General features: G+C 50.9%; 1 protein-coding gene across 1 annotated transcript; it reads left to right on the forward strand.

Moving 5' to 3' along the window:
* Positions 1-12725: 12725 nt before the first annotated feature.
* LOC127186536 (heme transporter HRG1) lies at positions 12726-20207 on the forward strand. Its single transcript, XM_051142851.1, has 3 exons — positions 12726-12978; positions 18965-19132; positions 19915-20207. Exons 1-3 carry the CDS (start codon positions 12843-12845, stop codon positions 20049-20051), a joined length of 441 nt encoding a protein of 146 aa, XP_050998808.1. The 5' UTR covers positions 12726-12842; the 3' UTR covers positions 20052-20207.
* Positions 20208-20866: the final 659 nt, after the last annotated feature.

Genomic DNA, 20866 nt, shown 5'->3' on the forward strand with positions numbered 1-20866 from the left:
CAGAGAGACAGAGACAGAGAGAGAGAGAGAGACAGAGACAGAGAGAGAGAGACAGAGAGACAGAGACAGAGACCAGACCGAGACCGAGACCGAGACCAGACAACAGACACAGACACAGACACACAGACACAGACAGAGATGCCCTGGAGACATTGTATCTGACCTTGAATGGTCGGTGCTCAGAAATGGCTACTCCAGTTGTGGACACTTCCCTTAGACTCCCCCCCCACCCCCTCTAGTACTTTATACCCGCCTTAGCTAACACTCTCCCACCTCTGCCCACAGCTGGCCAGCTGCAGACCACCCTTTCCTCTCAGGGTCCTTCATCCAGTGTTCTCAGACTTCCCTGACCAGTGACTCAAGGGTTCCTACCCTCACCTATGCTGAGCCCCTGGCCTCTGTCCAGCCCTCCCTGCCCCAATTTTGGGAGCTGGTAAGGGGGTAGGTGTAGGAGTCCTGGTAGGTAGGCCCCTGGTAGGTAGGTAGGTATCCAGGCCTGCTTGCTGGGTTGCTCTAGTTGTCTCCAGAGCATTCGCTGGGGCAGGGGGAGGAGGACAGCCTGGCATTTAGGCCAGGAATAGAACCTCTTCCCAGCTTCAGAGCTGTCCCAATCCTGCCCCCAAGTCCTCCTCAGGGAACGCCAGAGAGGAAGTTGCACAGTCCAAGACTTCCTGGCACCAGATCTACTGCCGGTTTCCTCCCTTCAGAGGGGTCCTGGTCAGAGACCAAAGGAGGTGCAAAGATGGAAGCCAGAGAAGAAAGCAGACAGCCAAAGGGAAGTCTATAATCCCAACCAAAAGACTCCTCAGGAGACTTTGCCTGGGCGTGGAAGGCAGCCTCAGCTATTCAGACTCCCCACTTTGTGACTACAGGGAGTGCTCACCCTCTTCCCTCCTCGGGGTTCTTTGCCTTCAGGGGAAGGCATATGGAAGGTCTTGCTCCATGTACACACACTGCAGAAGTGGCCAGAACACTAGCATAGTCTCCTTGACTGCCCAGACTCTTCCAGCCTTCAAGGAAGCGCCCTAATGGGTCTGGAAGCCATTATAAAATACACCGCTGCCCAATTGCTTTTCCTGCAAGTGCCCTCCTACCTGTCTCAGGCTCCCCCAGAGCACATAGTCCTTGCCTCATGCTGGCATCACCATACTGCACACTGTCCTGAGTCCTCTGGGTAGCCGTGGTCATTGAGCAGGAACTAGCTTATGGAGTTCCTGTAACCTTTTTTTTTTTTTTAAGATTTATTATTATTTATTTATTTATTTATTATTTATTTATTATGTACCCCTGCAGGCCAGAAGAGGGCATCAGATCACATCATAGACGTTTGTGAGCCACCATGTGGTTGCTGGGAATTGAACTCAGGACCTCTGGAAGAGCAGTCAATGCTCTTAACCACTGAGCCATTTCTCTAGGCCCCCTGTAACCTTCTTACCCACTACCCCGGCTCTCCTTCACACAGGCTGTGTTCCTCCCTCTGCTCAAAGAAGCTTGCAGAGAGAGGGTTTTGCCCTGAGGTGAGAGAAGCCCGTGAGGTCCCCCCTTTTCCTTCTACTGGTGTTTTCACCTTCCTCGTGGCTCCCCAACCCGTGGATCTAATTTTCTGTGCCTTTTCACCCAGTTCATGACCTAGCCCTATTTTGATTGCCTCCTCTACATGGGTCAGGGTCATCAAGTATGGCGACTCAGACCTCCCCTGGGGTGGCATTCTGGGGTCTCTGCTCTGGAAGAAGCAAGAGACTGCCTGACAGATGCCTCTTTCCTCAGCACTGCCCTTGAGCTTGGGCCTCCAGGGGCATTACTCACATAAGGCACCCATCCCAAATTCAGTCTCAGTGCGAGTCCTCATGACTTCTTGTGCCAGGCTTTATTGGCTGCCCTTCCACCTCATAGCCTGACTCTTCTTCCACCCGCATCAGCCTCCCCGGACTCACCCAGGTGAATCAGGGCCCCTAGGCCCCAGGCTGCGGTCCGGTCCATGCTGAGGTCAACACAGGATTTACCTGCCCTCTGCTCCCCACGCCCAAGGAGAGGGGGAAGAGATATTGGAACTGGTCCTATGAACGAGGCCCCATTCTACTCTTTCTGGGCTGCTACAGTGATAGTGACATCATTCCTTTCCTAGGGCGTCCTTTAGCTTTGCCAAAAGGCCTGTGACGTCTGCCTAGCATATTTGCTCCCATCATCCCGTCCCTGAAAGAGCCTCTAGGGCAATGTTTCTCAACCTGTGGGTCAGGACCTCCTGAGGGTGTCTGAGGATCCGTTCACGGGGCCTCCTAAGAACATCGGAAAACACAGATAATTACATTATGATTCATCTCAGTGTTCAAATTGCAGTTATGAAGTAGCAACATAAAACAATTTTATTATGAGAACTCTTCGGTCCCCCACAATATGAGGAACTATATTAAAGGGTCACAGCATTAGGGAAGTTGAGAACCATTGTTTTAAGCTCTCGAGCATGCAGAGACGTGGGGGACGTGGTGTGATGGTAGACTTCAAACACTTCTACGTTAGCCCTAAGACCTAGGGGCAGAGGGTCTGCGGAGCATCACCTTAGAGTCATAATAACCCCTGAATCTGGGTTCTTCCTGGATCCTCAAAGCTGGGGTGCTCAGTGACTGGGGCCCTCCTTGTATCCAGACTCCTGCGGCTGCTCTTCTAGGCCAGTTCTTTCTGAAGGCGAGACCTCAGGAGGAAGATGGGGCTGAGGAAGTAGAGAGAGAATGCTAGGTTCCTCCCTCCCCCCTTCAGTCAGGTACAGCATTGGGATGCCATAACTGAAGGCTTCTGTTTTGAACTCCTCAGGGCTAGGGGAGGGCAGGGTGATGGGGTAAGATCTGGGCTGAAGAATCTAAGAGCCTACAAGCTATTTTAGGTCTATGACGGTTTTTAGTGGACCTGCTAGCTGAGTGTGAAAGTGCAAAGCTGGGGAAGGTCGCCCCCTAGAGCCAGGATGGAATACTTTGTATGGACAGCTAGCCTTTTTCCTCCCGAGTTACTGCTGGGTTTCTACATGGGCCCTGGGACACAGGAGGACTAACCATTTGGCTTGCTCTAGATCTGCGGTTCTCCAACTGTCATGATTTGTGATGTAAGCACCTGTGTTTTCCCATTGTCTTAGGCAGCCCCTGTGAAAGGATTGTTTGACACCCCCACAAAAGGGTCACGACCCATAGGCTGAGAACCAGTGGTCCAGACTGAAGGGCCTCCTGGGATGTATGGCTTTTATTTGTAAAGCAGGAGAAGTCAGCTTAACAATTAAAGATGCTCGCTGCTATGCCTGATGACCAAAGTTCAATCCCTGGGCCCCACATGGTGGAAAGTGAGCACCAGTTCTGTTCTCTCATCTCCATACTAATGCCTTGGCTAGTAGCCACTGCATTTGGATATGATGGTTGGGTTGTATAGAAAGAGCTTAAGGGGCTGGAGAGATGGCTCAGTGATTAAGAACACTGGCTGCTCTTCCAGAGGTTCTGAGTTCAATTCCCAGCACCCGTCTATAGCGTGTTCTGATGCCCTCTTTCCGGTATGTAGATATACATGCAGATAGAGTACTCCTATACATAAAACAAAAATTAAGTCTTTGAAAAAAAAGAAAGAACAGCCGGGCGGTGGTGGTACACACCTTTAATTCCAGCACCGGGGGGCAGAGGCAGGTGGATCCCTGTGAGTTGGAGGCCAGCCTGGTCTACAGTGAGAGTCCAGCACAGCCAAGGCTACACAGAGAAATGCTGTCTTGAAAAAACCAAAAACCAAAAACCAAAAAGAAAGAAAGAAAGAAAGAAAGAATGTGGGTGTCCTATTTTAGACATAAAGGTCATAAATAGCTTTTTGTTGTTGTTGTTGTTGTTGTTTTTGTTTTTTCAAGACAGGGTCTCTGTGTAGCCTTGGCTGTCCTGGACTTTCTTTGTAGACCAAGCTGGCCTCAAACTCACAGAGATCCGCCTGCCTCTGCCTCCTGAGTCCTGGGATTAAAGGCGTGCGCCACCACGCCCAGCTATAAATAGCCCTTTTTATTATTCAGTTTTTGTTTGTCATGTTGTTAGTGCTGGGACTTGAACCCAGGGCCTCACACATGCTAGGCAAGCACTTTACCACTAAGCCATATCCCCAGCCACCATCATAAACAGCCTTTTTGAAGAAGGAACATTTGAGCTGAGACTTGAATGTGTTAATCCCAAAGATGGGAGGAGAAAGACCAACAGCCAATCATCATGACCATATTAATTAAGACATTCAGGGAGGCAGAGGCAGGAAGATCCCTGTGGGTTCAAGGGCAGCTTATTTATTTATGTATGTATGTATTTATTTATGTTTTCAAGATAGGGTTTTTCTGTGCAGCCTTGGTTGTTCTGGGCTCATTTTGTAGACCAGGCTGGCCTTGAACTCACAGAGATCTGCCTGCTTCTGCCTCCGAGTGCTGGGACTATAGTTGAGCGCCACTGTGCCAACTTAAAGCAAGCTTTTTTACTTGTGTTCAAGAGGTCAGCATTGGACATGAGGAAAACAAGCCTCCCCCACCCCAACAAACACACAGGGTCTCTCTGTGTAGCCCTGACTGTCCTGGAACTCACTCTCTAGACCAGGCTGGCCTCGAACTCACAGAGATCCACCCACCTCTGCCTCCCACGTGCTGGGATCCAAGGCATGTGCCACCACCACTGTCAGGCACAAGACAAGAGCTTTTATAGCTTAGAGGTAAGGGGGTTTCCAAATGGGGGATTTGGGGAGCAAAATAAGTGGGGTTACCAGAGCAGAATCATACGCATAGCAAGTTAAGTCCCTCCTGAGACAAAGGTACAGTATCAAGGTGGGCATAATAAGGTAGTCATAATAACAGGTAGCCACGGGCGGTCATAGAGCCTTTAGAAACAAAGGTAGGTTTGCAAGATGGTTCCAAACAACTTTTTGAAACAAAGACACAATGGCCATTCTTGGAGCCGGCAGTGCAGAACCATTTGTCGTTAAGGCTACAGGTGGCACACAGACAGAGGTTTAATCGTAAACAAGAACGAACCTAGTTTGCCTTTATTATAAGATGGCTTTTAAACCTAAGACAAGGGCAGGCTGGCTCTTCAGAATGATGACAAACTAATCTTAGGATCATTCAAAGAGCTTCCTGGACACTCAGTGCAAAGGCTCAGGGCTAGGAACGAAATTTAAGAAACCCCAGTGAACAAGTGGGGCCAGTGGGAGCTGGCAAAGTGTTCATCAGTTTGCTTACGAGCTATGGGAGGCTATGCAAAGACTGAAGCTGGGATTGCCACATTGTGGTGCTGGGCAGAAAGAGGATTCAAAGCAAAGTGGGGTCAGTCAGGAGGCTGTGGCAGGTGGTGATGACGGCGGCACAGGAAAGCAGACGGAGGACAGGCTCGAGTGAGAGAGGGAGAGGGGAGATTCATAAATAATGCCTATTTGTGGAGCCTCGGTAAGTGAGGATGTGACCCCAAAGAACAGCGGAGGTTCCTCTGTGAGGAATGAAGAAGTAGAGAGGAGGCCCTCACAAGACCAGTTACCTCAGTTGTCTGGAAGATAGCTCAGCGGGTGCAGCCCTAGCTGTGAGGAGGAAGAAAAATGTCTGGAATGTGCTTTGGGGGGCAGAGGGAGGAAGGAATTTCTTAGGAGGCAGGATGTCTGCAAAACAGAGTTACCAATATTAGTGGGAGAGTTCAAAAGTGGCTTTAGAGACTAGAGGTCAAGACAAGCACTCTTTAGATGCCCCCCCCCCGTCTCATCAGTGTAACCCAATAAAGGTGCACCCCACACTCACTGTTAGGGTCCAGTGGAGAGCTGGAGAGGCCGAGGGACCGGCTGCCTCTGCTGCAGTTGTTCATTCCTGACCTACAGGGTCTTTCAACACACAGCCCCGGAGTCATCGCAATAGAAGGAGGGAGTTCAGGACAGATAGGAGGAGGCTTTTTATGAGTCTTACCTCGAAGAGATAGGTGCTGTTTCTGCCTGAAGTCATTGCTCAAGAATCCATGGCATTAATTCACCTTAGGTGCATCTACCCAGAGGGGCAGGGTAGAAGGGCCTTGGTGGGCCTGGAATATGCCTTTTCCCGAGCCAGCTACAATAATATATACATACATACATACACACATATACACACATATATACATACATAATACACACACACATATATACAATATATACACACGCATGAGAGACAGGGTCTCTATGTAGTTAGGGTTTTATTGCTGTGAAGAGATGCTATGACCACTGTTAAATGATGATGGTTAGGCCACAGCAACATATTGGTATAAAGGAGGTTTATTGTGGGAAAAGGGGAAGTGGGGGGTGAGAGGGGAGGGGAGGGAGAGGAGGAAGGTGTCCATGACAGAGAGAAACGGAGAGAGGGAATAAGAAAAAGACAGTAAGAGGCTCAAAGTGGCGAGCAGGGCCCTTCTTATCCAGCACACACCTGGCGCCCACCTGGCATCTGTGGCAAGGCAGGCAGTGGGACTGCCTGTATGTATACTAACAACCACTGCAACCCTTTTTGTTTGTTTGTTTTTTTGAGATAGGGCTCCTCTGTGTAACAGCCCTGGCTGTCCTGGACTCTAAGACAGTGTGTAGAAGTAGAAGAGGCCTTTTAGCTTTTAGCTTTTGGTCTCTTGAGCTCCTCAGCTCCTTGGCCTTTGGCTTTTTAGGCCTTGAGCTAGCAAACCTTTGGCCTTGGGTGTTTCAGCCTTTTCTTCCTGGCCTGTCAGCTAAACATTTTGGGCCTTCTCCACTGGGACGTGAGCTGAGTAGGAAGGTCAGCTGGATGCTTTCTCTGCCTCTCTGACCTAGCAGGTTTTCACCCCAGCCTCTGGCTCCTGAGTCTTTATTGGGAAAATAAAAAGACTAGGATTTCCTTTTGAAACAACAGGACCGCGATTTGTAGACCAGGCTGTCCTTGAACTCAAAGAGATCTGCCTGCCTCTGCCTCCTGAGTGCTGAGATTAAAGGCGTGCACTGTTTAACTGGGCATGGTTTACAATTTCAGAGGCCCATTATCATCATGCGGGAAACATGGAGGCATGCCCAGGCAGACGTCAGGCTGGAGGAGTGTGGTTCTTCCCTGGGGTCTGTTAGCCACCAGCACACTGAGGCAAGACGAGTGAAGGTGAGAGGGAGGGCCTGGCAAGCCATAAGCACAATGGAGATCAAACATTCTGGGAACCACTTGAGGAGTTGGCTCGACCTTACTCAGGGAGAACAAAGGCTGTATAGCCCTTGCGGAGTGGAGGGGGCGGGGCCTTCCAGGATAGGTGCTCATAATTGGTTGAAACCAGGCACCTTAAAGATGCCTGTTTTGCACCTGGCAGCATTCTCCTATCATATGAATGGGAACACAGTACCTAATTATTCTATAGGCACGGGGGCCAGAGGGTGTGGGGGCGGGGAGAGCTAGCAGGGAGCTGCGTCATGGGCCATATATCAAGTGTGGTTCAGGGCATCTATGTCTAAAGATGCTTGAGATGGAATCAGGCAGAAAGCCAGAGGCCCTGCTGGGCTCAGATTAGCTATCTGGACTGGGAGGACTGCAACCTCAAACAGAGGCGCTGAGGGTTGTACAACTTGATCTACAGACAACGGGAGACTAAGTGCTACCCTGGGCCTGGATTGAGCATATAAGACCCCAAAGCCCACCTCCACAGTGACACACTTCCTCCAACAAGGCCACACCTCCTAATCGTGCCACTCTCTATGGGCCAAGCATGCACAGATATGAGTCTATGGGAGCCATTGGTATTCAGACTACCACAATAGCTCTCGCTATCTTGGAACCTGCTATGTAGACCAGGCAGTGTTACCTTGCCAAGCTCTGTTGATCACTCATTTAGTCCAGTGCCTGCCCTTGCCACACCTCCTGCATATGCCAGAAGGCTGGGGCCTTCTTTTTGGATTATCTCTAGAAAAGCCATTGTTTCTAGGAAAGCCTGGCCTACAGTCCTTTTTCAAGTGGCCTTGTTTACCACGAGTAGAACGTCTGCCATTTTGACTTGACTCTACTGGAGTCTGTTGGCTCTGTTTCTTAACAATTGAACTTTATTATAAATCCCAATGAGCTTACGCAAGAGGGAAAAAAGGTTACAGGGAAACAAGAGTGAACCTTCTGGTATCCGTTCCATGGGACGGGTCCCTAGGTGTCTCTGGCCTGCGCGCTGGTCCGGCCTGTTTGCTGATCCTTTTCCCGATCCATGTGCGCTTGAACTCAGTCCGAACCTGCTGCCCCTCTCATCCTCTCTGCCTGCCTGTCTCTCACATGCAGGACTGGTCTCCTCCTCCCATCGAGGGTCAATTAGAGACACAATAATCCAGGTGGAGTTCCCCTAAATTCTAGGCCCAGGATGGCTCCACCCAGTCTAGCTCAAGGGTAATCTCAGGGAGTATCCATGGTGTGTCCAAGGACAAAGCCCACCAAGATTGCTTTCACCTGTGACAAAGCTCACAATCCTTCCCACAGGAGTCTCCAGGCCTTTAACAATTCCCTATTTTCCTATATACATACACATTTCAGGCCAGCATTGTCCCCTTTGTAGAGCCTGGGCCCCAGGTTACAGTCACATAATCATCTCTTGCTGTTTTCTCACACAGCCCCACTCCCCACACGAGCTACTCAATACGCCCCTATGCACATGGTGCTTTTGTCCTCCTTCTTCCCATGGGACTGAATGAACACCTGACTCTTTAGCTTAAAATGACTTAAATATTTCTAGAATCAGCTACCTCTTTCCCCTCTGTCTCTGCCTGGAGTAGCTCTTGTCAGGGTGGCGTTTGGCTGCTACTAATTACACTTTCTGGCTTTTACAGAGAGCACATGGTGTGCCAGGAAGCCCGGCCAAGCTTCCAACTGCTCCTCGGAATTCTTTGAAGTGGGCACGGCGGCTGTCTGTCTCCATTTTACAGCCACAGGGACCATTGTCCTGAAGTGGGAAGGGCATGTCCCACAGATCTCTCTGCTGCTTGTCTTCCCTAGGCAGTCCCTCATCACAGTATGACCAGGTGATCCTTCTAGAACAGTTACCCCAGGCTGTGAGGAGGGAGGGGGGCTGCAAGGTCCTGCCATGAATTACACAATAAGCAGTGTTTCCAAGCTCAAAATCCACCACTCCCTCTCAAATCCAACAGTCCAGCTATATGAAAAAAAAAAAAAAATCTGTTACTTTTCCAGAACATTCTACTATGCATGCTTCTCTTAGGTGTGTTTTCATAGAAACTGCTTCTAATGCCTCTGGTGTTGTTCATCCTGGCCAGCCCTGAGGCTGTCTACAGCAGTGCTCTGGACTTCAAGGTGTTTTTTCCTTGGATGACCAGCACTTAATCTCCACATGCCACCCAAACGATGATTAGAATGAACTTGTGCATCAAAATCATCCCTTCTTCAAGATACACTCTGAGCCAGGTGTGGTGGAGCACACTGTGATTCTAGAACTCTCAGGGCCAGGCTGGGGGCGGGGTGGGGGCGGCGATCTTGACTTTGAAGCCAACCTCAGCTACAAAGGAATGTCAAACTCAGCCTCAGTGAGACCTTGTCTCAAAATTAAAAAGGAAACCAAACCAAACTGACCAATCAAAAACCACTTCAGCATTCACATTTGAAAAAGCAAAAGTACTCAGGAGGCAGAGGCCAGCCTGGTCTACAAAGTGAGTTCAGGACAGCCAAGGCTACACAGAGAAACTCTGTCTCAAAAAAAAAAAAAAAAAAAAAAACCAAGAACAAGAAAAAGAAAAAACGTCACCAGGATTGATATGGATATTTATTTTGTTTTTGTTTGTTTGTTTAGTTTCTCTGTGTAACCCTGGCTGTCCTGGACTCACTTTGTAGACCAGGCTGGCCTCAAACTCACAGAGATCCACCTGCCGCTGCCTCCCGAGTGCTGGGATTACAAGCATGCGCCACCATGCCTGGCTGATACGGATATTTGTAAAGATGCTCCCCCGCTTCCCCGCTTTCCCTCCCCCACCCCACCCCCAGGTTATTTTGAAGTAAGGAAATCGTGATTTACATCATTAGTTGGTGATTGAGCACTCCCACTTAGACTGTGCGTCATCCCTTCATTGGTATGTAAAGCTGGCCGCAGCCATTCACAGCCATCTGTCCAACAGATGTTTATTAAGGGGGCTTGGATGCTTGACACGCTGCTAGGTGTTGGTGGCACTGCTGCTCAGGCATTGATGTTCTAGACGGGTGAATCGGGCAGAGCAACAGCCTTCAGGATGTCTGCTTCTGAGTGCCTACAGGCTCGGAGTACCTCACTTGATGTGTTTCGCTGAGTCGAGGGATTTAAGGGCCTTGAGATAGGGAGGTTGTCCTGGATTGCTGTTGTCCGTAGGAGAGACAAAGGGAGGAGCGGGCCACGGGTCTCAGCCTGTCTGGAAGCTGGAGTAGCCACGGGTCTCAGCCTGTCTGGAAGCTGGAGTAGCCGGCAAACAGCTGCTCCCTACAGCCTCCCTGGGGAGGCAGGCAGCCGTGGGGTCGGTCCCCTTACTTTTAGTTCAGAGATGCTTCTATTTGGACCCTTGACCTATGGACTATAATACATTGATGTTGCTTTAGGCCATTGCAACTGTTGCCTTAGTAAATTGAAAGGCATGCAAAGAATAAGCATACTAGTTAGTTACACTGTGGCATATGGGGTGTGTGGTTGCCCCCCCCAACCCCCCTTAGAGAACTCTGGATTCTGCAGTGGCTTCTTCTTTGGCTTTCCGTCAGCAGAGCAGATTTTTAAAAAATTTTTTTTTAATTTTTTTTTTTTTTTTTTTTTTTTTTTTTTTTTTTTTTGGTTTTTCGAGACAGGGTTTCTCTGTGTAGCCTTGGCTGTCCTGGACTCACTTTGTAGACCAGGCTGGCCTCGAACTCACAGCGATCCGCCTGCCTCTGCCTCCCGAGTGCTGGGATTAAAGGCATGCGCCACCACGCCCGGCTGTTTAATTTTTTAAAAACCTGTTTATGCATTTATTTATTCACTTTACAATCTAATTGTAGCCCCTCCCTCTTCTCCTGGTCTCACTCTCCCTCTTTCTTCCCCTCCCTTAGTCTTCGGAAAAGGGGAGCCCCCACGCACCCACCCCAGCTCATCAAGTCGCATCAGGACTGAGCATGTCCTCCTCTTCTCCAGAGGGCTGTTGAGGCAGCCACCCCCACCCCCCAGGGGGAGTGGTCAAAAACCAGGCAACCCCAAGTCCACGTGAGAGACAGTTCCTGCTTCCCTTACTACGTCTGTGTACTAGTACAGATTTATGAAGCTGAGCTAGTGGGAACACAGTGCAATTTTGCCATTGATGCACTGCAGAGAGGCTGGGACGCATTTGCAAGGGATTATGGGGTGAGGATAGTGAAGACGAAAGGGAAAGCCACAGGTGAGGAGATGGTGTTGGAGGCTGGAAGGTGACTAGTGTGTGGAGCAAACTTGTGTAATGTGTATGACTCTTGGGGAGGGAGCCCATGGTTGGGAATATGGGGAGAAAGATTTTTTTCTCTTCTTCTTTATTTGGTTTTTTGAGACAGGGTTTTTCTGTCCTGGTGTGCGTGCGCGCTCTCTCTCGCTCTCTCTCTCTCTCTCTCTCTCTCTCTCTCTCTCTCTCTCTCTCTCTCTCTCTCTCTCTCTCTCTCAGAGATTCACCTGTCTGTGCCTAGTGATTGCTGGGATCAAAGGCATGTACCACCACTGGCTGGCTGGTAGGAAAAATTTTAATATATTAATTGTATGTTGTATTATTTTTTATTTTACTTATTTAATTCTGGGGGAGTCAGGGAACCAAACCAGTTCCCCAGGTTTTGCTTTTGTGTGTGTATGTTTTTTTTTTCCTCAAAACAGTCTCCCTATGCCATCTTCCCTCGGTGGCGGCTTCTTCTTTTCTGCTCTTCTCCTTCTCCTCCCTCCTCCTCGTCCTTTTCCTCCTCCTCTTCCTTCTTCTTCTTCCTCCTCCTTGTCTTCTTCCTTTGGTTTTTCAAGACAGGGTTTCTCTGTGTAGCCCTGGAACTCACTCTGTAGATCAGGCTGGCCTCGAACTCACAGAGATCCACCTGCCTCTGCCTCCTAAGTGCTGGGATCAAAGGCGAGCGCCATCACTGCTTTGTACCTTGGCCACTTCCTAAGTGCCAGGATTACAGGTGGGGGCCATCATTTCTAGTTTATGTTTTTTTCCTTGTTTTTGTGACTGGGTCTCATAGTTTAGCTCTGGCTGGCCTTGAATTCCCAGAGATCAGCCTGCTTCTGCCCCTGTCTCTGCCAGTTTAAAGGCTTAAGCCACTGCACCTGGCTAGTTTCTAAAGTCTTAGCTAGAAATTTTAATCTTACACTTTATATGGGTTTGAGTTTCCCATTCAAAATTTAATCTCAGAATTCAGGAATCAGAGGCAGGAGGACCTCTATGAGTTCCAAGCCAGCCTGGTCTGCATATGGAATTCCAAGACAGCCAAGATTACATTGAGAGAATCGGTCTCTACAAATTCAAAAATATCTTAAAAATCAATAAGTAATCATTTGCATTTGGCTCAAGGTAAAGACATTTCCAGGGCTGCCAAGGACTCCCTAGACACATATATAGGGGTCTGGTGTATGGGGATGAGTCCAGAACCCTGCCCTTCCACCAGGGGTCGCCTGCCCTGGCAAAGCAGCCGTGGCCAGGTCAAGTTTGTGTCGGGAGCGGCCTCCGACCGGGGAGGGCGCTGTGCCGGCGGCACCAGGAGAGGAGGGGGGCGGGGGGGGGGGCGGGCTGGGGGCGGAGCGCCGGGAGCCAGCGGCTCTGGCTCCGGCTGGGGCTGGGGCTCCAGCTCGGGCCCTGCACCTGCGAGTCGGTGGCGCTGCTTCTCCGCTGCCCCTCCGCTACCCCTCCGCTGCCCCATGGCCCCGTCTCGGCGAAAGCTCGGCCTCCGCGCCGCCTACTCTGGCATCTGCTCGGTGTCCGGCTTCTTCATCTTCTTCGTCTGGACCGTGGTCTACCAGCAGCCGGGGACTGCGGCAATGGGGGGTCTCGCAGGTATCCAGAGGGGCGATCGGGGCGCGGGAGAAGCGGCGGGGGGGCACTGTCAGCCGCTGCTCGCGGCGGCTGGGGCGGCGCTGCCCCGGGGCGGGAGCGTTGTTTACTCCAAAGAGGCCAGTGGCAGCGAAGGCCGGGTTCCTGGGCATTGCCCGGGCCTCTGGGACCTGATGCCTTCAGAACGTGGCGCGACGTAGGGTGCAGACAGCTTGCCTCTGTGGTTCGCACAGTCCTGCCGCGCCGGGATTGTCGCGTCCCTCCACCCTGTCGCTATACCCTCCACCCAGTGGTCACTACTGCGTGCCCCCAGCCCCTGGCCACCCTCGCTCCTGCAAAACACACACACACACACACACACACACACACACACACACACACACACTCTCTCTGTCTCTCTCTCCTCCTGTCTCGCTCTCTCTCCTCCTCTCTCTCTCTCCTCTCTCTCTCTCCTCTCTCTCTCTCTCTCTCTCTTCTTCTGAGGGATTCCCGCGTCTCTTATAAGTGGGGGGTTCATGGGGAAACCCGTCGCCAGCCCCCATAGCGAAAACCAGGACAGTGCTGTGGACCCATTACTGGACGTTTCTTTTGCACCTGGGTCTATCTGTTCTGTTTGGAACCAATGGGAATCTGCGAATCTCTGAGGGAAAAGGAGGTGGCGAAGGCTCAGTGTTCAGCAATGCTCTGCACTTGCTATGCAATTTTGGTTACGCCATTTAACCTCTCCGTGTGAACGCCAAATATATTACTTGCACTTACTAGCATGATTTAATACTCTATGCTCTGCTAAGCAATCCACTCCCCTTATTTCATTTACTCTTTATAGTAGTCCCCTGAAGTAGCCATTATTGTACCCATTTTACAGTTAGAATAATCGAGGTTTAGGGTAAATAATTTGTCCAGGCTTACAACAGCCACATGATGGGCCCCCCTAAGATGGCTCAGCCTTGAAAGCCTGGCCGACTTGATTTCCATCCCTAGAACTCAGAAGGATTCAGGTTAGTATACTAAAGGCATTAAGAGCCCTACTAAGAGCGGGGCATGGTGGCACATTCCTTTAATCCCAGCAGAGGCAGAGGCAGGTGGATCGCTGTGAGTTTGAGGCCAGCCTGGTCTACAAAGCGAGTCCAGAACAGCCAAGGCTACACAGAGAGACTGTCTCAAAAAAAGGGGGAAAAATAAAGTCCTACTAAGGAAATTAACTCAGTTGTACAATAGCTACATGAAATAATATGTATAGGAAAAGTACATGTAAAGATAACATTTTAATATACAATGATCTTATTCCATGACCAAATCGCCAAAAGATATATAAATGGACTAACTAAAAATAATTAATTTTTCCTGGGTGGCAGTGGTGCACGCCTTTACTCCCAGCACTTTTGGGAGGCAGAGACAGGTGGATCGCTGAGTTCGAGGCCAGCCTGATCTACAGATCAAGTTCGAGGGCAGCCAAGGCTACACAGAGACACCCTGTCTCAAAAAACTAAAACAATAGCAACGAAACTAATGCATTCATTGCCACTGAACTCACTGGTAGAAGGAGCCCTAGGTGGTGTTTCTGCCTTATCAGAGGGCATGCATGGCTTCTAAACGTAAGCCATGCCAAGCAAGGCACTGGGGCCGCTAAGACGGTTCAGTTTGATGGCTTGGCTGGGAGTTCTCATGCCTGCATGGGTGGACCACCTGTGGGCTCCTGACCCTCCTGGGACAGCCAACACTGGGTTTGGAAAGCGCTGCCAGGTCCCAAGGCTGGATTCTGAGGCTGGAGGTAAGCTCTCTGGTTGCAGGAAGGAGGAAGCACTTTCCTGGGATCAGCTTGCTGTGTTAACCCAGGCAGAGGCCTAGGCAGAGGCAGGCGGATCTCTGAGTTTGAGGCCAGCCTTGTCTACAGAGGGAGGGTTCCCGCCCCCACTCCAGGCCACCACGAGATTCCTTCTGACCCATTCTCTTTCTCCTTGCCAGCCTTGCCTGGCCTTAGGCAGGCTAGCTGTGAAGCTGCCTTCAGAAACAGACACTTAATTGGCAGCAGTTAGCTGTGCCAGGCCAGGGACACTAACCTCCCTGCTAGCCTGGGGTTTAACTACCAGAGGTGGTTGAGGAAGAGCCAAAACTGCTTGGTGGTAGTGGCTGGTGGGCAAAGAGTTATTAGACCAAGGTCACACACACACTCTTTCCCCAGCCAGCATGGGTTGCAACAAGGGGTCCATGGCCAGTTACCCGGCTTCCTCTTTTGGGGTGGAATGTCAGCAGGTTTCTGACTTGTGAGCCCTCCACTTCTGACTCAGCATTTTGCAGCCCAGAAATTGCTGAGTCACAGAGGTCCATCCCAGTGGGTTTTGTCATGCTGGTCAGTTGTGGCAATGGGGGGCACGCTGGCTTTTGGAACAGGGTATGTATGAGCGTTTGGGGTGGGGACTCACTCTTATCTCCTGGCAGGAATCTGGGAGGAAGTGACTTTGCAAAAACCATAGTGGCCTAAAAAAAAAAAAAATGGGCTCACCAGAGAGGCCTCATAGGACCCCCTACTCTGGCTCTACACTGGGAGCCCTAGCTAACACGCCTGCCCTGTGTCTAGAAAACCATGGAAAGTAGAGCACTTGCCCTCTCAGATCCAAACAACTATTTTCTTTAGAACTGAGCTTCGATCAGGAGGAACTCTGGCGCCCACCCCGGGTCTCCTTTGTCTGCAGGCCAGAGCCACTGGCCTGGGGTGTGTCCTCAAGAGTTATACCAAATGCCTGTATCTACTCCATAGGTTCCCTTGGGTGTCTCCTAGCCCCTCATCTAGCCTGGCAGCTGGAAGTGCTTCTCCTAACAGGCCTATACCGCTCTGGAGCCAGGATGAGCCAGGAGTCTAGCTCACTCCTGTAGCCAGGTGGCGCCGGGGACTTGTCCATACTGCCCATATTGTATAGACCAGGCATCCAGGATGCCTTGAGTATCCTAGGAACAGGATATAAGTGCTTCCTACAAGAGTATAGGAGGGGACCAGGGAGGGACACTCCCTCGCTGACCACTTGTGGATGAAGCATCACTCCAAGGAGGACCAGGGCGGGGGTAGGAGGCCTGAGTACAGGGCTGGAGCTGAGTTCAGGGGACATGTTTCTTTTTCTTTCTTTCTTTCTTTTTTTCTTTTTGGTTTTTCGAGACAGGGTTTTCTCTGTGTAGCCTTGGCTGTCCCGGACTCACTTTGTAGACCAGGCTGGCCTCGAACTCACAGAGCTCTCTGCCTCTGCCTCCCAAGTGCTGGATTAAAGGCATGCGCTGCCGCCACCACCACCACCTGGCCCAGGGGAAGTATTTCTATCAACAGCCTGGAGCACCTTGAGCCGCCCTCTTCCTGCTCAGCAGTTGTGGGCATATGTGGGGGGGGGGTGTGAGAGTTTGGGGAACCCCTAGGCTGTGCTGGTCTATACACACTCCCTAATTCAGTGTTTCCTAACCCAGAAATTGCTTAGTCACAAACGAGCTGCTCTGAGCTTCTTTTTCCCTCCTGAGCTGGCGTCCTGAATCTTATGGTAGGGAAGGGTCTTAGGACTCCGGTTCTTGCACCCTCTGCATGAGAAGAGGAGAGAGGACCAGTCACAAGAAGGAACTGCACTGTCCCCAAAATACTCGGTGACCAAAGTCCCTTAAGAAACCACGTGCCAGCCGTTAGGGGTGGAGCTCACTAGTAAAGCCCGCCATGTGTGCATGCCCCTGGGCTGAATCTTCGGCACCCCCAAGAAGAGAAACCAATCTCCTTGCAGGTGAACACCCGAGGAGGGAGAGACTTTGCTGGAGGCTGCTGGGATGGAATCCAGATCATGAGGGGAAGAGTAAAGCAGGGATTATAGTATTTGGGCTTCCTCTGGCCTGCGCCGGCTTCCTGCCAAAACAGAGAGGGAGGCATGCTTGTTTTTGTCCACTCAGAGCTCAGGAGGAAGACTGAGGGCCAGCTCAGGCAGAACTGAAAGCATGGTAGTGGGGATCGGTGGGGGTCGGGAGAGCAGGGTAAAGGTAGGTGGGTTGGTGGGCTCTTGCTCACATGGAAGGAAGCCGGGGATTCCCTGCTTATCCAGACCGGCAGGACCTCAGGGCTCACTCTATTTTTTTTTTTTTTTTTTTTTTTTTTGCATTTGGCAGCAGCAGCACTCCAGGACACAACAGTGCCTTGTCTTAACTTTTCCTGGTTTGCGTTATCTGTTTTATTTTTGCCCTAATGGTGATAATTAAGTTGGTCACCAGAGCCCCATGATAACTAGATTTCTCTGCTTGCCACCCGGACTCCATGTCTTATAATTAAAAAAAAAAAGTTTAAAACAGCCAGGTGCGGTGGCACACACCTGTTAATTCCAGCACTCTGGGAAGCCGAGTCAGGGGAATCGCTTGAGTTCGAGATGAGCCTGGTCTACAAAGAGAGGCCAGGACAGCCAAGGCTGCACAGAGAAACCCTGGCTGGGAGGAAAAACAAAAACAAAAAGCGTAAAATGTTTTAGGCATGTCAAGGGGAGAAAGAATTCAATGATCTGTACTGTTTCCCAGTCTAAGAAATAAGGTGTCTGGTGTCTGTCAAAGGGTCTCTTTGCTTCCTTGTACCCCTGCTACAACTGCCTTCACAGACAGACAAGTGTCTGTCCCTCTGAGAGGTCACAGCACTTGTACTGCAACTGATGCTTTGAAAGGGCTCCCACCTCCTAGCTGCAGCAGCTTGAGAGGCCTGGCTGCAACCCATGGCTGTCCTGAGCTTACAGCTGGCCGCCTTTCTTCCCTTGTTTTTTGCCTGGCCCCACAGGTCCTGCCAGCGGGATTGGTATTTGTCCCATCCTTTGAATTGTACTAGCAGGCAGTGCCTGGCACTGAGGGTTGTATTGTTACTCTATTGTACTGGCTGAGAGCAGCTGGCACCCTAGGACAAGTGCCACCAGGCCCAGAGAGCATGCCTAGAAGGGTCTGGGATTCTAGCCTGCCCTTTGCCACATACTGGATAAATGCAAATGGTAGCCGAAAGCAAGTAGTAGGCCCTGTGGGTGCCGGTGGCCCTGGGGCTCTTATGACAGGGTTTTCTTTTTCTGCAAGACCAGTGCAGAGTTGAGAAGAGCTCGGCTGCCCAAGTGTGCTAGCTGCAGGCTCCCAGACCCAGAGGACGTGGTCCCGAGGACCAGGCAGAGGAGGCGTGTGGGAAGGGGCATGCTTCTCCATCTCTGTGGCTTTAGATATAGGCACCAGGAAGTCTGTATGTAAAGTTCTCAGAGTGAAACTCCAAACAACTCTGTTTAGGTGGATTCTATCTATGGACATGCCATATGAGAAACCGAAAAATGAGAACTTTTCAAGCATTTTAAAGAAATATTTCACATTGTGGTTTTGTTGTTGTTTGTTGTTTTGTTTTCAAGACAAGGGTTTCTCTGTGTAGCTCTGGCTGTCCTGGAACTTGCTCTGTAGACCAGGCTGGCCTCGAACTCACAGCGATCCTCCTGCCTCCGCCTCCCGAGTGCTGGGATTACAGGCGTGTGCCACCATTTCCAGGTTGAAAACACCATGTTAGCTAAGGGGTGGTGGCACACACTTTTAGTCCCAGCACTCGGGAGGCGGAGGCAGGAGGATCTCTGTGAGTTGGAGGCCAGCTTGGTCTACCAAAAGGAAAAAAAAAACCAAACCAAACAAACAAACAAAAAACCTTGTTTCTCTCAGAAGTAGAGGAGTAGGAGGAGAAGAGGAGAAGGAGGAAGAGAAAGAAAGATTACAATACCGGCATGGTTTTCTTTTCCACAGATCTCTTTAACGCCTGGCTTTCTGGAAGGCAGCTAGTTTCATGCTTCCTTGTTCAACTGGTGACATCCTCTCCCACATACATCACACCACTGTCACGAGGGCCAGTCTTAGTGTCACTGTGCAGGTAGATGTGGCCTCGTGGCTTTCAAGGGCCCCCGCGTATGAGGCCACTTGGCCTCATGACGTGACAGGCAGGTGCCTGGGTCCCGCTGACTGGAGTCTGTCCCCGCAGGTGTCCTGGCGCTGTGGGTCTTGGTGACGCACGTGATGTACATGCAGGATTACTGGAGGACCTGGCTCAAAGGGCTGCGTGGCTTCTTCTTCGTGGGTGTTCTCTTCTCAGTGGTGTCCATCTCCGCCTTCTGCACCTTCCTGACACTGGCCATCACGCAGCATCAGAGTGAGGACCATCCCGGGAAAGGAGGAAGGGGGAGGGCCTGGGATAGGGAGCAGCTTGGGAGCTCATCCTCTGGGGCTCCTGTCCAGTTTCTACACGTGCTATTTTATTTTATTATTATTCTTAAAAAGATGTTTTTATTATGTATACAATGCTCTGCTGCATGTGTGCCTCCCTGCCAGAAGAGGGCACCAGATCTCATTATAGATGGCTGTGAGCCACCATGCGGTTGTTGGGAATTGAACTCAGGACCTCTGGAAGAACAGCCAGTGCTCTTAACCTCTGAGCCATCTCTCCAGCCCTACAAGTGCTGTTCTAGGGATTGATTGGGTCACTTGACCTCCCCAGTAAGGGGTTCCTGTTAAAATGGGAGAATGAGAGCCCCTACCTCCTCAGGGGTAGGATTCCAGACTGATGTGAAGTGTTGGGGTTCCTTTCATCTCTGTCTAGCTCCAGGAGGGCAGCACCCCCTGGTGGTTGTGGTAAGAAATAGCCAGAGCTGTCCTCTGATGTCAATTGGAAGTGGCCTGGTTGTGTGCCACAAATGCGGAGTGGAGGGTACAGACCTGCTAGCCAACTATGTCCTCCTTTCATGCCCCCAGCCTTGTGGCTGCGCACTGGGATACTCTAAACCTGTGCCACAAGACAGTATTTCAATAGCGTTGTTTCAGAGGCCAGGAGGCTGTAGGGACGTGGACGGGAGGGAAGAGGGTCCTAGCCTTATGGCTGGCCGCGGTGCCATGGGCAGATCTCTAGAGTTACTGTCTGGTTCCTCTTCCTCACAGGTTTCAAAGACCCGACTAGCTACTACCTCTCCTGCGTCTGGAGCTTCATCTCCTTCAAGTGGGCCTTCCTACTAAGCCTCTATGCCCACCGCTACCGCGCCGACTTTGCCGACATCAGCATCCTCAGTGACTTCTGACCTAGAGAATGAGGTCACTACAGCCTGGAGGGCCCTCGGGATCTGTCACGGCGGCATGAGCCTGTCCCAATCCCTGGGGACTCCAGAATCTTGGCAGAATATATACAGCAGGGCCAGTTCAGTTTCCTAGAAAGCTGTCTGGTCCCCTTTTGGGGGAGAAGAACTGTTAACGAGGTACTGCCAATCTGCCCATTGGCCTGGCTAGAGGGCAGCTTAGAGCTTTCCAAATGGATCTATTTTCTTAGCACTCTGGGGGGAATATTTGTTAAGTAGGGTCACGACAATGAACTCGGGGCGCCGGTGGGTAGGATTTTGAGGTCTGCACCTATGGCTAGTGGCAGGGGCTAGGACAGGCTTCCTTGCTGCCCCAGACTTCATTGAAGCTTGGGGGGGGCACGCACACATCTGGAAGGTTTGGTCAAATAAGGATTTTTCTAGTAGGGATCCCCAAATCTCAGCTCCCCCATCCTGTTGCCCTCAAGGGTCAGGTAGCTGAATTCACCTGTCCCGAGGAAAGCAACAATTGTCTCTTTGCCCAGGCAGCATAGCTGAGGAGAATTCAGTGTGTCCTCCCTCCTTCCCATCCAGACTATTGTTTCCCATGAAGGTGCTAGAGCTAGCCAAGCATTCCTGTGTGTGACGCATGTACACATGACCACATACACCAGAGGCTAGACCTGAGGACCACAGGGAACACACCCCTGCACCTAGAAGGGCTTTGGGAGAGTAGGCAACCTTGTGGGGGCGAGAGGGAGCTCTACATCTATGCTCCTCGGTCTCCAGCCTTGCACTTTGCCTGCCCCTCACTGCACAAG

The sequence above is a fragment of the Acomys russatus genome, unplaced genomic scaffold, assembly GCF_903995435.1.
Source record: "Acomys russatus unplaced genomic scaffold, mAcoRus1.1, whole genome shotgun sequence".
Lineage (NCBI taxonomy): Eukaryota > Metazoa > Chordata > Mammalia > Rodentia > Muridae > Acomys > Acomys russatus.

What these genes read in the sequence shown, in the direction of transcription:
- LOC127186536 (XM_051142851.1), top strand. Translation starts at nt 12,843, where the DNA reads ATGGCCCCGTCTCGGCGAAAGCTCGGCCTCCGCGCCGCCTACTCTGGC. An exon ending in GGCAATGGGGGGTCTCGCAG is followed by an intron (nt 12,979 to 18,964) that starts GTATCCAGAGGG and finishes CTGTCCCCGCAG; the next exon opens with GTGTCCTGGCGCTGTGGGTC. An exon ending in GGCCATCACGCAGCATCAGA is followed by an intron (nt 19,133 to 19,914) that starts GTGAGGACCATC and finishes TCTTCCTCACAG; the next exon opens with GTTTCAAAGACCCGACTAGC.